Genomic DNA, 15,501 nt, shown 5'->3' with positions numbered 1-15,501 from the left:
GAGATGTCCTGTGAGTCACTATGGAACAACCTAACCACTCAGCATGAGCCTGGTGAGGGGGAAGGGAATGGTTTCTAAGAGGTTCCTGAATGAAATGGGCAGGAAGAATCCTCCTCCTCCACTGCTGCTCTCTCCTTTAACTCTGAAGTGTCCAGCATGGAGACAGCAGGGCACTGAATCTGTGCCCCACCAGCAGGAGGCTTTCCTGCCTACTCCTGGTGCCCCCTTCTCCAGTGTTGCCTGCCTGTGCTCCCTACCAGGCCCTGGTCAGGTGCTATCTGCCTGTCCCGCTACTGCCTTCAGTGTTGGTCTCACAGTTTAGAAGAATACAAATCACCTGGAGGGCACAAGTTTCTGTAATTTCCCTCCCAGTATTTCAGGGGTCAGATTGGCTGGCTCAGGGCTGCTGGGCAAACCAGTACCTCTTTTTTTATTTTTCCTGGAATCTCAGCTGTCATTTGAAAACAAAAAAAAAAAGTCTTTAGCCCATTTGGCTGCAGTGCAAAGATAACCTTGAAAATGGGACTCAACTCTACCAATACCACTATACTTGGCTGAGTCTGCAGACAGATAAATGCCAGAATTGTTACTTACTTCCCTGCTGCTCAAAGTATGTCACAAAGGAGAAGGACACTTTTCTTGCACAGACGTGTACAGCCCACGCTCAGTGACATCTCACTTTGCTATCAGTGGGTGGCACTGGGGAGAGTAACGCCATTTATCTCCCTTCTATCTTGCAGAGCCGCCCAGCAGGCGGGGAGGAAGAGAGGCCCAGGGTGCACCCCAGCCTCACCCAGAAAGGCGGAGCAGCGTTTGTGTCACTCAACCCACCGGGGCTCAGGCCTAGGTGACCCAGTAGTGTCCGTATGCCCACAGCACACCTGCACATGGCGGTGTCTCAAGGGGACGGAGCCTGGCTAGTGGGCACCGCTTGGCAGGGTGGGGGTGGGGAGGAGGAGGAGGTGGTTTCCAATTGCCGCTTACCCCTCCCTCTGACGCTCCCACTGCCCCGGTCTCAGGCCCAGATACCCCGGTGGTGGGCGCCCTACAAGGCGCCGCGGCTGCTCCCAAGGAGAGGAGGGGCCGCTCGCGGGGACGAGTCTCCCTCGGCCCAGCCCGCCCCGTCCCAGCGCTGCCCCTTTGCTCTAGTGCCCAGTAGCGGAGGGCGGTGCCTGTTGCCTCCCCCTCACACGCCCCCGGGCGGGCGGGCGGCAGCCCCGCCCCGAGCCCCCTTCCTCCCCCAGGGGTGTCCCCCAGGCCGCGCGGCCGAGCTCCCCCCACTCCGCTGGAAGGGGCGTGTCGCTGGGAGGGACTAGGGGGCGTGGCCGAGCGCGGGGCTGCCTGCCTGGTACAGTCCCCGCTCGCGCTGGCCGCTCGCGCTCATCCTAGCAGCGGAGGCCGCCGGAGCTCGGGCTGGGGCGCGCCGTTGCCGCCGCCGCTGCTGCTGCTCCTCTCCGCCCTTGCTCGCTCGCTCGCTCGCTCAGTCCGTCCGCCGCCGGCCGGGGCTTTGGGTGCGCTCTGCTCCGGGGAGCCGCTCGCTCGCTATGAACGCAGCCCGGGCCCTGCTCTCCGCCGTGTTCCTCATCAGCTTCCTGTGGGATTTACCCGGTTTCCAGCTGGCTTCCATCGGCTCCTCCACCCAGGGCATGAGGAGCCGCCGAGGGGCGAAGGTGGCCAGGTCCCCCCGGGGCAGCCCCACCCTGGCCAGCCGCTCCCCGCAGCGAGCGGAGCCCCACGAGTACATGCTGTCTCTGTACAGGACCTACTCCATAGCGGAGAAACTGGGGATCAATGCCAGCTTTTTTCAGTCATCGAAATCCGCCAATACTATCACTAGTTTTGTAGACAGGGGACGAGGTAAGTTCAAAGAACCGTCTCTCTACCCACCCAAACCTGGGCCGCCGCCACCGCCGCCCGGTGTCCTTGTGTGTAGACGGGAGCCCGCGTCTTGAGCCCAAATCCCGAGTGAGTAAAAGCCCTTCAGACCACTACTATTAGCACAGCCACGCCTTGCAGATCAGGTATTTGCCATGCGGCTGCATTTCTTTGCAGCCGATCTCTGGAGAATATTTGATTTTTCTGTTAAAAAGGCGAAAGATCGGGAAGGTGGATCTTGCACTAAATAGTGGATTTATTTTATTTTTATTTTTTTTAAAAAGCAAAATGATTAGCAACTCCATCCGGATTGCAATGACCACGGGTTTACATGAGTGGGGCATGCACGATCGCTCCTGAATTCGCAAGGGATGTTTTAAAAAAGATGCAAACGCTATTGAGTGTAAACACCATCTTAAAAACAGCTCACCTTTTTATTTCCTTCTTGCAAAGAAAGGATCACTCTTATCGCTCCAACCGTAAGGCAAATATAAAGTTCAAACTGATTTAGGGCAAGCATTTACTGCCTAAAACTGCTCTAACTTATCAGGGTTGCTTTTATCAAGATTACCTGGAACAAGACCAACTACGTTTGAAATCATTCAGTGTAGGAAGCGGCTTTTACTGGGGCTCTTCTAAAGAAGTGCCGGCTAGTTTATGGAAGGGTCACTTTAAATCCAGAAAAATCTTATAGCAGAGCTTTCGTTGATAGGCGCAAAACTCTTAGCGGGCTGCCAGCTCAGCATTGAAAGGTGTTTTGATTTACTCCTGCTTTTCTTTGGGCCCGATCCTGCTTCCATTAAAGCCAGTAGGGGAAACCCCCAACCTCTTCGTGGATTTCAATGGATGCAGGATCCACACCTCCTTTCTCTTTTGCTTTGTGTTTTGTTTTGCATGGAGATCAGGTGTTCTCCCCCGGGTTGTAAACCTCATCCACTGCAACAGGTTAACGTGACAAATGCCGATGGAACCTTGGCGATCCATGCGTCCGCGCTGAGACCGCCTTGGTTTTGATCACTTATCATCATGCCCCCCAGCCCGGCCATTACCAATGTCTGGGGGAAAGATCCATTCCAAATCTCCAGCCCTTTTCGCATTTAAAGGTTGTTGAACTGCCTTTCCCAGATTATTTGCCAGCCCTTATAGCGGGCACGGTGAAGATGAGGATCCTTTGGGACTGGGACAGAGAGTGTAAAAACCTTTTATGTTATCTTGGCTTGTGAGCCATTAATGACAGATGAATTAATTGGTTTTTAAGGAGGGTTGTAAATTCTTTCCCTTCCCCCCCCCCCCTTTTAGGATTCCTTCCTCCTCCCTCTCTCCCCCGCCCCCCCCACCCCACCTGCTTACTACAACCTGCCTGTCTGCAACTCTGAACCTATAGGTAGAGCAAGCTACTATTTCAGCCGGGTCAGCGAGGTTCATTAGCTGTTGAAAGCCATGAAAACCAAATTAACTTACTATATTTGATGTTGATTTTCGGACAAAACTCAGCTTTGAAACACCACATGGCTTCTTTGTAGTTATATGAGCTGGTTATTTAGTCTCCAGCTTCAATCAAAAACAAAAAGCAGTTGAGACTTATTTGCCCCCAAAGCTCTTCTTGTCTGATCTGCGGAGACACATCCTTTATCTCGTCTCTGAACTGTTCCTCAGAGTCCAGGCACCTTTCTTCACACTGCTATTCCTGAACCAGGGGTCCAGATAGCTAAGAGGTCCTGGGGCAATAGGCTGTAAATGTTCGAACCAGTTCGTTTTCATTTTGTCAGAGAAGAAAAGTTTGGGAAGGGTCAACGGCAAATGTGTTTTCAAACTCCAATTCCCCCCTTTTATAATCCGTTATATTTGGCCCCTATAGAGTTAATTTTAAAAGCATCCCTCGTTCGAAGTCAGCTGCTCATTGTGAAATCGCTTCTAGGAATAAGATGCATGGGATGAGCTTAAACGCAGAGTAAAACGCCAGTAAAGGCGTAGTGTTTTGTGTTGCTTGCTTGTTTGTGTTATAACTGCTCCCTCACTGTGGGTGTCAGAAACACCCGCAGGACACGAATAGGGTTTCTAGGAATACGGAGGGGGGGGGGGGGGAGAAGAGAGAGAAAGTTTTCGTTTTCCGGTTGTGTATATTTTGTAAAGTTACTTTCTGAAATAAGATTTCAATCTCCGCCATAACAATTACCCCACTCGGTTTGCTGCAGACTTGCTTGTAGAGGACAAGCAGCGCTAGGCGTGCACGCCGCATAAAAACACCACTTTCAAGATCATCTTATTCTTGATCACCAGAGGAAAGTCAGTTAATTTAACACATTTAGCTCATCTTGCTGTATGGAAGATTCTACTCTGGGGGAAGTGATTTGCGAACAGAAGTCCTGGTTTGTTGAAGGGAAAGCCTCACTTTTCCCCATTGATTTTGATTTGATTTGTCACAGGCTGTGACCTTGTGCTGGACCTTCTATGGGTTGCTTAGCATCAAGCCGCTGATTGGAGTATTTCAACTCAGTGATCTAATTGAGTGTTCATGTCATAACATATCCAATATTGTCTAGTCTCCCATAATGAAGTGGACCAGCCAATGGCACATCACCAAAAACTTCAAGAGAACTTCCGTTCCTCTGAAGTGGTAGCTTTTTTACTGCCCACCTCCCTGTGGGCTGCTCGCCTAGTTAATTGCCGAGCTGGAGCTGTACTGCTGCTGAACAGTTCCTGCTCAGAAAAGTTTGTCAATTCATTTGCAGACAAAATAGACCCCAAATTGACCCAATTAGATAAGCTGCTATTTACCTAACTGGGAATTCTGGAGAAGACAGTGGTAGCCATACCTTGTCTGCCCACATGACCTTGTTAATTGGAGGGGTTCATAAGGATAACAAGTGGGGCGGAGTGTAAAGAATCCGATTGGCCGCATGAAGAAATTCAGTTCCCAACCTGTTCTGGGGGGAGAACTTCAAGAAGAATTAACAGGAGTGAGACAGACCTTCTTAGTGGAGGATCTACAATTACTTTTAAAAAAAAAGATTCCCTGGATTAATGCCCAAAATTGCATCCAAAGAACGTAACATCAGATCTGTCCATTGCACACCCAAAATAGTGCCCCAGTATCTTCTCAGTAATGAGTTAAGAAGGGGGAGCGGTTAAATCAAAGCTTCTCCAAATGTTATTCCTTCCTTCTCGTGTTGCTTTCTTCTTTCTCCCAAACTAATGAGATCACTGTCGGGGTAGTTTGATAGGAGAAGCAAGCCGCACTATTGCATTATTTTCAAGCGTTAGAAATAATTCGGGGGGGGGGGGGGGAATAAGTTATGATTCCCCCCCACACACTTTGCTCCCTCCCCACCCCTCTTGTTACGGTCGCAAGATCAGACAGGACCTAGCTGAATGTAGGAAAATTACTGTTGGCACATGTAGTAACTCATTAAAACGCAGATGGTGCTCGCTGGCCTCAGGACCCCCAGCATTGGAGCTCCACAGTAAAGCAGGACAATTAGGAACTGCAAGGACTCACCAGGCAGGAGAAAAGAGAAGGAGGGAGTTGAGAAAGAGAGAGAAATCAACAAGGACACTGGCAAATATGAAGAAATTCAGAATGGTTCATACACAAAGGCAGTGTCAGGGAGAGCGACTTTGCAAGGAATAACGATGGGGAAAAAAAGGCAATTAACCCTTAGGTTAATGTCAGATTTCCCTTTTGGATGCAAGGTTTCTAGGTCGGTTCCAAACAAGAGAAAATCCGTATTGCATTGAAGGGGTTTTTTTGTGCGGCAAACACAGTATTATCTGAAAATTATTGATGGATTTGAAAGTGATACAAACCGTCTCTTTTCCCCCAGTTTTAGTTACACTTGCAAGATAGTTCATTCAGAAGTTTACAGGAATCCAGTTGTTATTTTTTGTTGTTTCCATTTGATATGGGGGGGAGGATGAGGGGAGAGGGAAGTCCATGTGCAAAATCTGAAAATGTCCCGGCTGTTCATGTGGCAGAAGAAAAGGAATGTAAATCCCACTTGAAGTTCGTTTTGTGCAGCATGTTTATGCAAAACAGCGGGTTTCTGGGTGGACCTAAAGCTGCAATGCAGTGTGATCAGCGTAGAGCCTTTGCCCAGGCAATGTTGTCGTTGGCAAAAGGAAAATGAAATATAAGCAGGGAAGTATTTTAATGGGGAAGGAGGGAATTCACAACTGTTAATTATTTGGTGACCTTGTATTCGATTTGTTTGAGCCCCTTATAAAAACACTAATGCAGACCAGACGGCCAAAGTGAGGGAGCTTGCAGAAGGTTCCAATCTGTGTTTTATTTCCCTGGTAAGAGCCTTGGAAAGAGTAGAGGGACTGGCGGTGGTAGCGCCGTTAAAAGGCGGTGTGCTTGCAGTAGCCTCCAGAACTGGAGTGGGGGACATCTTGTCTCTTTGTTAACTGCAAGGAACAGAAAGGTCTCGCAAGAGATCCTGCAGCTGAGCACGAGCGAGAGAAAGGAACCAGATTTGGGGCTGGGGGCTTTTCTGTGCCGGGAATGGAGTGGGGGCAGCCACAGTTCCCCTGGTCACATTTTCTTTGGCTGATGTGTTTTTTCTCTCTCAGTACTGGAAACTGAGCTGGGAGCCGTGGGCAGGGTCCAGAAAAGTTACAAAATAGTCGCAAATCAATTGCCACACAACAGTCCCTTCTTTTGTGTGTCTTTTAAAGTAGGACGCCGATCTTTTGCAGCAATAATACAAATATATCTGTAAAGATCACTTCATCTGCTCTTGATATTGGACTGGAATTTTTATTTAGGAAAAGCAAAACAACCAACCTGCCCTCAGATCTATAAATCCTCCATTAGTCATCCATGTCCTAGGGGACAACAAACAAAACCGTTTACCACCTCATTCTGTTGATCTTAGTCGCTACCTCATAAAAAGGCACAGGTACATCTTAAATGCTACGCAGGGTCCCTTTAAAGTCCCAGGCAGCGTGCAGTAATCAGCCCAGGCAAATTGAACGCGAAGGAGTCCAAATATCTAAAGTAATTCCGAATGCTTATTTTGGACCCGATCCCACAATCTTTACCCCCCAGAAAAATCCCTTCTTGTTTCCTACGGGACAGATTTGCTCCGGTAAGAACGCTAGAATCCAGCTCTTTGTTTTCAGATTTTTTATTGCGGTTTAGAAAACTCCCTTTGTTTTTTTGGTCCTCCTCCCCATTATGTGCAAAACTAGGATCACAGCAAAATGCCCTACGACACTGCAATGAAATATGAACCGATCAAGGAGATCGAAAACGAAATCTCACCATCCACGCGCCTGCCTGCCTGTTAGATAGTTTACATGTCCCCGAACCCATTAGAATTCCTAGCTGGATAAAGTCTCCCCATCCCACGCTCACACAGGATTCGGAAGGCGACGTATTTGTTTGTCGCTGGCGAGCTAAGCAGGAATAGCCGCAGCGATGTGATTGTCAGGGAAAGTTACTCAGGCAATCTGACGCACCGCTTTCATTGTCATTACTTTCTTCATTACTTCTTAGTCCTGTGTTTTTTTTTTTAAGGATTGAGTGGAAACTCTTGTTTCCTCACATGCCCTGCTGTGGTGTTTTGCAACAAACTAGCAACATGTTTTGGAGCTTTTTAGTCCACCTCACCAAGAGGGAAGTCCGATTGTTCACTGTCCACATGACTAAAAGATGGTCTCCAAACTACAGGGGAACATTTTATTCTTTGCTAACTGCTATGCGAAAGAATGGGCAGATATTTTAGCCAGGTGCTTGCTGAAACGAGTGCTGGTCTTTACCAGACATACATTTCTCGTCTAAAATTTATTCCCCCCCCCCCCCCCACTCTTCTTATCTCTAGCTTCAGAAATAATCCAAGATCTTTAAGAAAAATAATTTTGGAACAGGAATGTTTTAGGATTTAGGGGGTTATTTAAATTAATATTTCAGATACGAAATAATCCAAACTAACATAGGGACCACGCTTAGCTCGCTGTTAGGTAGAGAAGAATAATCAGTGAAGCCATTTCATTTTAGCATGTATCCTACTTCTCTACGAGGCAGTGGGGCAATTTAAAATACAATATATCAAAGAAAGGGTACTAAAAACCCATCCAAAACTCCTTTTAGATTTTTCTTGCATAAGGACTCTATGATCCAGCCCAGTCTAATGACAGGGCTATACTTTTAGTTTTGTGGCTTGTCTGTTTTGTTACTCTTTTGAAGTTTGTTCATGGGGTTAAAAAGAGAGAGAGAGAGAGAGAGCAAGGAAGAAGCTGGCTATAAACCCAGAACAGAATTGCACAGCAGAGGGAGACGGCTGAAGGTTTAGATGTAAGACCTAGTATTCAGTATTTTCAAGCACAGATTCAGTAAAGAAAATGATCAAGAAAATAAATGCACGCCAGCTCTCGGCATTTCGGTTGTAAAATATGCACTAAATAATCTCCCCGAGTTTGCAGTTTTTGGCAGGATTAGGAACAGAGTCTATGAAGGTGTGGTCTTTCCAGTTACCTGATAAGTGAGCGAATGCAACGTTTAAATCTAATCACACAGTGTAATAAAAAGCCAGAGCAAGGCGCTCAGAGAGGTGGAATTTAGACTGGAGACATGCCACACATGGAGAGCCAGCCTCTTTATTCTGTAGCCCACATCATGCTCAGAAAGAAATACCTGTCAGTGGTGTTACTGTGCAGGCAATGTGTACGCAGCCTGTCATGATTATTGAGGATCTATGTTTTAACTTTCAGATTATTGTTGAACGAGAGTCTTTAAATGGTCTTTAAAATGCAAATGGGCTTTTGCTTTGCGTTTAAATATGGCTTGAAAGAGAAACTTCTTCTCGAATGTGGTTTTGGTATAATTTGCAGTGATGTGAAGTTAAGATTTGAGCCCTAATGAATTGGCCGGGAGCCCAGTACCTGATCTGCCATGAAAAGGGAAACTTGTGTAGCCTTCAGTAATTCCAACCTTTCCTTGGAGTTCAGCTCTGCCTGCTAGAAAGGGAAGCTGGGAAGCAGGAGTCGTTTAACACAGGGAGTTAAAGGAAACATCCCATCCAAATAATTAATTTAACCCTGGAGATGGTAAAACCACTCTAACCACAAAGAGAAGGAAATATACATAACACAAGGACTCTCAGGAGGAAACGCTTCCAGTTCCAGCCCAGTTTACTGACTAGCATTTCTCCCACAGACTCTTCTATTAAAGCAATGGGATGAAGGTGTCATATGCAAAATTCTTCAAGGCAAAACCCGATGATCATATTAATTTCCCCGGATACATTTGAAAGGGCAGAATCTACATCAGACGGTTCTCCCTCCCACCCCCAGTGCCACATGCTTAAATTCCAGATAAGTCTGTCTCCTTCACTGTCTCCTCCCCCAAATATTTTAAAAGCTAACAAATGAAAATCGAAATAATAACGATACAGCAATAGTATTAATGCACGTTTAAATTACAAACACATAGGCACCTGGAGGCTGACTTTTCCTTATTGTATTTTCTGTAATTCAGTGTTTCCAACAGTCATTTGTGCGCTTTGGGAATACATTTGTTGACCTCTCCAAATAAATTAACAATAATCTGAGCGAGGGCAGATATTGAATGTGTTATTTGACAGCACAGATTTCACCCAGCCCACTTCTTTGATTTCAAGAAAAATAAATAAGAAAAGCCCATGAACACTGTAGGATCCTACCACAAAAGCTGAGCGAGAACAAGGGGTGTTTTCACTATGACTGTGTTCTTTGCACGGTAGAATGGAAAACAAATTTCTTTCTGGGGTTCTAAGAGGACCCATCTTTCTCAGATTTCTGGACATTTTTTTAGAGATTCTCCTCACTTTTCCCTGGCTCCTCTGCTTTTCCCACCTTCTTGACTGTTTGCACTGGGAGCAAGCCAATATGGTTTAGGATTATGTCTTCATCTGCAATTATTAGGTTACAAGAGTGAACAGACAGTATTTATCTGATCGGATTCAAAGCTGCTTATTTGAAACAACCGGTGTGGTTGCCCCTTTGATGGAATAACGAGTACTGGCAATTTTATTAATTGATGAAAGATTTCTGACGGAACAATTACTGGAACACAAGTAATGCCGAGCTGTGGCTGTCCTTTGAAACCTTCTTAGCCACCTGGTACATTTCTCTCCCTTTCTGACGTGTCTGTCCAATGTGACATGCCAAATGGTGGGTGCAGCCTGATGCATGAAGCCAGTCAGGAGCTGAAGGCAAACATGTTCAGACTCAGACATATTTAGATTTTGTTTTTGTTTTAAATCCACACATAGATCGTTGCCCATTGCTGGAAGAGTTGAATTACCTCCTTAACCGCAGGGAAATGCTGAAAATAACCACGGAATAAACACATTGTTCAGACAATTTACAACCTTCGAGTGCCGTTTTCAACCCTAGAAACTCCCGTGGGATTTCCTATTCCGCATTTTCCTCCCCATCGCTGGTTAGTACATATATATATATAACTGCCATTTCAAAATACACTTGACATGTGCCCCATGATCGCATAAATCTCTACGCGACATTCCGGAGCCACTAAATGTCCAGACCTACTGATCAAAATCAGAAACACTTCGCTTTCACTTGTGCCCACGTGGGAAAATAGAGACATGTCCACCTCCCCTTTTCAAGCCTCTGTGAGGCGATTCATGCAATTCTCTTTTTGGTTCTCAATTGAAAAATGTGCCTGAAGGGCCCCCCTCTCCCTACTCGGCGGAAAGTTGTGTGACTGGGCGAGCATTAGCCGATCTCCTCCTCCTGGTAACAGGTACCGGGGAAGGCGGAGGAGGGGAGAATACCTCTATTTCAGGTTCAGATTCTCTGCATGCCACCAGCCTGCTGGGGTGGGGCAAGTGCTGACAAGTTGTGCACAGGAATCGGGGAGCGAGGGTCGAGACTTCGGGGATCCGAAGGGACTCTGAGAACCGGTAAACTTGGGGACTCAGGACGATGGGGACCCCAGGGTCGAGAAATCTGGAACCAAACAAATCCAGGCCCCTAGACTGAAAGGTCCCATCGGGCTGGGCCCTTGACATACCTGAGCTTTAGCTGCAATTCCCCCAAATCCTAATAAGGAGAAAAAGAGGACAGGCATCTCCTTTGAGATCAAATCCAAGACCACCCCCTCCCCTCCAGATAGGACTAGGAGGGGATAATCCATGCTCAGAAAGAGAGACACCCAGCTTTCCGCTCGCCCCGAAGGCGAGGGGAAGGGGCTGGGAAGGTTTTGGCTTGTGCCTTGTCCCGCCCGACAGGTCTGGGGAGGAAGGTGTGCTGCAACCCCTCCGATCCGAGCAGACCTGGCTAGCAGCATTGCGGCGACCAAGAAATGGAGCTGCTAAGTCCCTAGGCCTGCCTCGGACAGACCCTGCTCAGCTCCACGCAGTTTACAGAGCGCAGGGTCAGCGTCCAACACTGCGCTTAACCTAGTCCCCCGGGAGGAAAGGGCACCCTCCCCATCTGAATGTCGATTTACAAAGCTATTCCCTAGTAAAAGAATGAAGGAATGAACACCTAGGCCGCCTGCCGCTGAGGTTGCTGTGCGCTTTTTAGATGCTAGGCAGCCACTTACCGGAAACATCAACTGCGTTTTCCAACGGCACCGGGAAAAATAATGAAGCCCCGGCTCTGGCTCCAGAATGAATTTAGTGCTCTGGACAGTGCAAGTGAAATGTGACGAAGCAGGCAGGGCATTGTTTGAATCATCCACATTCTTCTTGTTGGAATGCAGGTCTTTTCCTGAAACTTACACCACATCTCAGCTCCCTGCCCCGCGCACCCTGGGACCTGCCTTGAGAATAAAGTGGAGGAAAAACATGTGCAAGTGGCGCACAGTCCTGGCAAGGCCACTCTTGCCCGAGAGCTCCACTTTGTTGAATTATTCGACCCATCCCGCAGTCCTTGTGCACCCAGAAACCCTCTTCTCCCCCCACTGAAGTCAGCAGAGGAGGTTTGGGTGTATTAGGGACGAGGGAAGGGATGGATCAGGCCCCACGGGGAAAACAATAGAGGGACAAACGAGCAAAACCATGAAGAACTAGGAGCCCATTCCAAACTTGTTTCGGAGGAACAGTCTTGAAAAATCCTCCCCCGCCCCTAAGAATAACAGAAGCATTTGAGCGGGCGAACATACACATTTCACCTTGTTCCAGCTGTATGGCTGATAAAACAATTCAGTGATAGGCCGAATCCTGCTCTCTTCCCTCAGTGGAGCAGCCCCAACAGCACTTTAAGGTCATTATAATGAATCTAGGCAGCACTTGCTATATTTCACTTTTATTTTAAACAGATTGTTTTAACAGCTGTTGTTGTCACCTTGTTTTTGTAGGCTCTGTGGTTGTTAATAAACGTATAATTCCCACTGAATTAGGTTTGCATCTCAGGCAGGGTTGACTAGTTGTCCCTGAGTTGCTGCTGTTCTTCAGAAGAAGCAACCGTAGTTTGAGTTAATTAGTTCTGGTTAATCTTCCTTATGGCAAAAGAAATCTTCCTTCCTCGGTTGAAAGTATGTTAGAGGAGTCTAAGGAGGTATTAGAGGCCTCATCCCAAATTCCCTGGTGTCGGAAAGGGATGACCTATTTATGAAGAACTCTGGCTACCTGCTTGAAATTAATCAGCAATGTAATTTCACTTTTAAAAGGCGTCTGTCCTATTTCCATTGAAGTCCAGGGGAAATTTACCACTGTTTTCAGTGGCAGCTGCCTAGAATCTCAAGTAGTTTACTCAGGGTTAATCCATCTCTATACAATAATTTTGTCAACTACTTTGGTAAAATATTCCACCTTTTTCTGTAACGAATTAACTCTGCTCTGGTTCCCTTTTACTGATGTCTTAGTTATCTTTTATTTTCCTCACACCCGGAAATGTCTAACTGATTTCCAGGATCGATCTATGTTTATCAATGACTCACACACACTTTTCCAAGGAAAGAAAACAGATTTTGCCTCCCCCCCTGGAAATAAAGGCGGAAAGCTCCTCGGAAACATTTTCGAGAGGGATGCAAGCCCGGTAATAATGTAATTCACTTTAGCCACCCAGGCCGGCTTCGACGGGGGTCCCTAAACTGGTCCCATCGTTTTGTTAGGAAATGGTTCTGCTCACGGTTGCTCATTCAAGGTTCCTAAGAAGGCTCTGTTCTGAAAAGGCTGCGATGTCTCGATGAATATTGCTCGCTGCCCATCGCCTGGGCACTGGGTCCCTGTTACGCAATGCGATCCTAGCTGAATGTCACACATTGCCTGCTTTTTTGGGAAAAAGGCAGCCAATGGAGAGTGACTTTTGAGTTACTGTATGTTAATCCGTATTGATTTTTACATCGCTTTGGCAAGTCTGAAGGTCTTGGCTTCCATAAATCATCCGGCTCCTTCTCTCCTCCCCCTCCCTCCCAGACTTCTCAGCTAGACCTTAGGTTGTGAAATATACTGATTAGGAATAGCAATGACCTTTGAAATCAATAAATAACAAGGACTGTATATTTCTTTAGTCTCCATTTCTACCTCTAGTGCAAGCTGAGCTTGGAAATGCTGCGAGGGGAAATGCTGAGCGCTGGCTCCAATGACACTTTTACTATTGAAATATACACAAACTTTATTAGCTTCTGGGGAGACCCAGGGGCTTTGGGAATTTTTGTATTTGCTGGGTTGTAAACATTTTATTGGAAAGCAGCTCGGGGGAATCTGGTTTGCTTTTCGTGCTGTACTTCGTACACTAATGTGTCAAAAAAGAAGTCCAGGTTTCTCTCTCTCTCCCCCTCCTCCCCCTCCGGACTGCAGACGCGAAGACAAGAGAGCCGATGGGGTGAGGAAATGTACAAGTAACGCTGGCTGTGTCAGAACACGCCCTGTCTCTGGAGCCAGTTTGGAAGCGGAGCGAGCGGCTCCTCGCTGTGTGCTTCTCCTCCTGCCACTAACCGGCTCCTCGTGCTTTAGAGACGGCAAGTGACCAGCCGGGAACACGTTCCGGCAGGGCGATAAATCTAACCCCCAGAGCCAAAGCGGCCCTGCCGCCTCCCCCAGCCTGGATGGCGGGGTGAAACAAGCCCGGCTGGAAGGAGAAGCCCCGCGGAGATGCCGCTGCTCTGGAAGAGGGAGCCCGGCCTGGGAGGAGAGGGTGTTATCCAGGAGGGGGATGAGGTGAGGGGCAGGGCCGCTGGAGGGACCAGAGCTACCTGAGCAGCCCAGGCTCCCTCTCGGGGGCCGCAGGAGACCTTGGAAGATCCCCTTAAGTGAAACTGACTGTAATTACGTTTTATCTTGCAGACGATCTCTCGCCCACTCCTTTAAGGAGACAGAAGTATTTGTTTGATGTATCGACTCTCTCAGACAAAGAAGAGCTGGTGGGAGCGGAGCTGCGGCTCTTTCGCAGAGCCCCCGGCGATCGCTTCTCCCAGCCCCCGCCGGGCCTGTCCTCCATGCAGCTCTTCCCCTGCTTCTCCCCCCGGCTCCTGGACGCCAGGACTCTGGACCTGCACGAGGCTGGCCAGGCCGGCTGGGAGGTGTTCGACGTGTGGCGGGGCTTGCAGCTGCAGCAGCAGCAGCAGCTCTGCCTGGAGCTGCGGGCCCCGGGGGGTCGAGGGCGGGAGCAGCTCGTGGACCTGCGGAGCCTGGGCTTCGGCCGCAGGGGCCGGCCGCAGCAGGAGAAGGCCCTGCTGGTGGTGTTCACCAGGTCCGAGAGGAAGAACCTCTTCGCCGAGCTGCGGGAGGAGCTGGGCTCGCCGCAGCGCCTGCCGCAGCCGGAGACCCGGCAGCAGTTCAAGACCCGGCGGAAGAGGAGGACGGCCTTCAGCAGCCGCCACGGCAAGAGGCATGGCAAGAAGTCCCGGTTGCGGTGCAGCAAAAAGCCCCTGCACGTCAACTTCAAGGAGCTGGGCTGGGATGACTGGATCATAGCCCCCCTGGAGTATGAGGCCTACCACTGCGAAGGGGTGTGTGACTTTCCCCTGCGATCCCACCTGGAGCCCACGAACCATGCCATCATCCAGACCCTCATGAACTCCATGGACCCCAGCTCCACGCCTCCCAGCTGCTGCGTGCCAACCAAATTGACTCCCATCAGCATCCTGTACATCGATGCGGGCAATAACGTGGTGTACAAGCAGTACGAAGACATGGTGGTAGAGTCCTGCGGCTGCAGGTAGCAGACCGTTTCCGCGGGCTCCCTTGGGGACAGCAAGGCGGGCTCGGAGCTATAAATGAACTCGAGGGACAGGAGAGGGCTGGTCGAGTCTCAGATCCCGGAAACTTCGCCCGGGGGAAGGGAAGGGAAGGGAATCCTATTCTCACCTTCCATGCTCCTGGAAAACAGCCAAGGATCTGCGCCTGTGTGCTTTGGCTGACGCGATCTGTATACTTTATAGGTATGAATGGGTGGGAAATATTTTGGGCAGCCATCTCCTCTGTATCCCTGCTCTCGACACAGTGGAAACCAGCTTTAACGCCAGCCAGCCACCAGCCCTTTGCCCTCTCTGGCCAAGCTCCTATCAGGATCGCCACTTTGCAGAGGAGAACGCGGGAGTCCCGGACCCAACACGCTGGGGCTGCTCAGTCTTCAGGAGAAAGCTGCCCTGGAGCAGCCCACCCTCCAGCTCCGGCTTTGCGCACATGGAGACTCCAGGCCACCCGCTCCTTCAAAGTACTGGATGGAAGT

At 48.8% G+C, this 15,501-nt stretch overlaps 1 protein-coding gene across 1 annotated transcript; it reads left to right on the top strand.

Moving 5' to 3' along the window:
• Positions 1-1,298: 1,298 nt before the first annotated feature.
• On the top strand, positions 1,299-15,235 carry GDF6 (growth differentiation factor 6). The gene is made up of 2 exons (XM_067535850.1): positions 1,299-1,857; positions 14,115-15,235. The coding sequence occupies exons 1-2, from the start codon at positions 1,545-1,547 to the stop codon at positions 14,990-14,992; spliced, it is 1,191 nt and encodes a 396-aa protein (XP_067391951.1). The 5' UTR covers positions 1,299-1,544; the 3' UTR covers positions 14,993-15,235.
• The last annotated feature ends 266 nt before the right edge of the window (positions 15,236-15,501 follow it).

This window comes from Emydura macquarii, unplaced genomic scaffold (assembly GCF_026122565.2).
Source record: "Emydura macquarii macquarii isolate MOO-44397 ecotype Brisbane River unplaced genomic scaffold, CSIRO-AGI_Emac_v2 contig_383, whole genome shotgun sequence".
Taxonomy (NCBI): domain Eukaryota; kingdom Metazoa; phylum Chordata; order Testudines; family Chelidae; genus Emydura; species Emydura macquarii.
Note: the sequence above shows the minus strand (reverse complement) of the source record. Positions and strands in the feature narration are given on the sequence as shown.

What these genes read in the sequence shown, in the direction of transcription:
- GDF6 (XM_067535850.1), top strand. Translation starts at nt 1,545, where the DNA reads ATGAACGCAGCCCGGGCCCTGCTCTCCGCCGTGTTCCTCATCAGCTTC. An exon ending in TTTTGTAGACAGGGGACGAG is followed by an intron (nt 1,858 to 14,114) that starts GTAAGTTCAAAG and finishes TTTATCTTGCAG; the next exon opens with ACGATCTCTCGCCCACTCCT.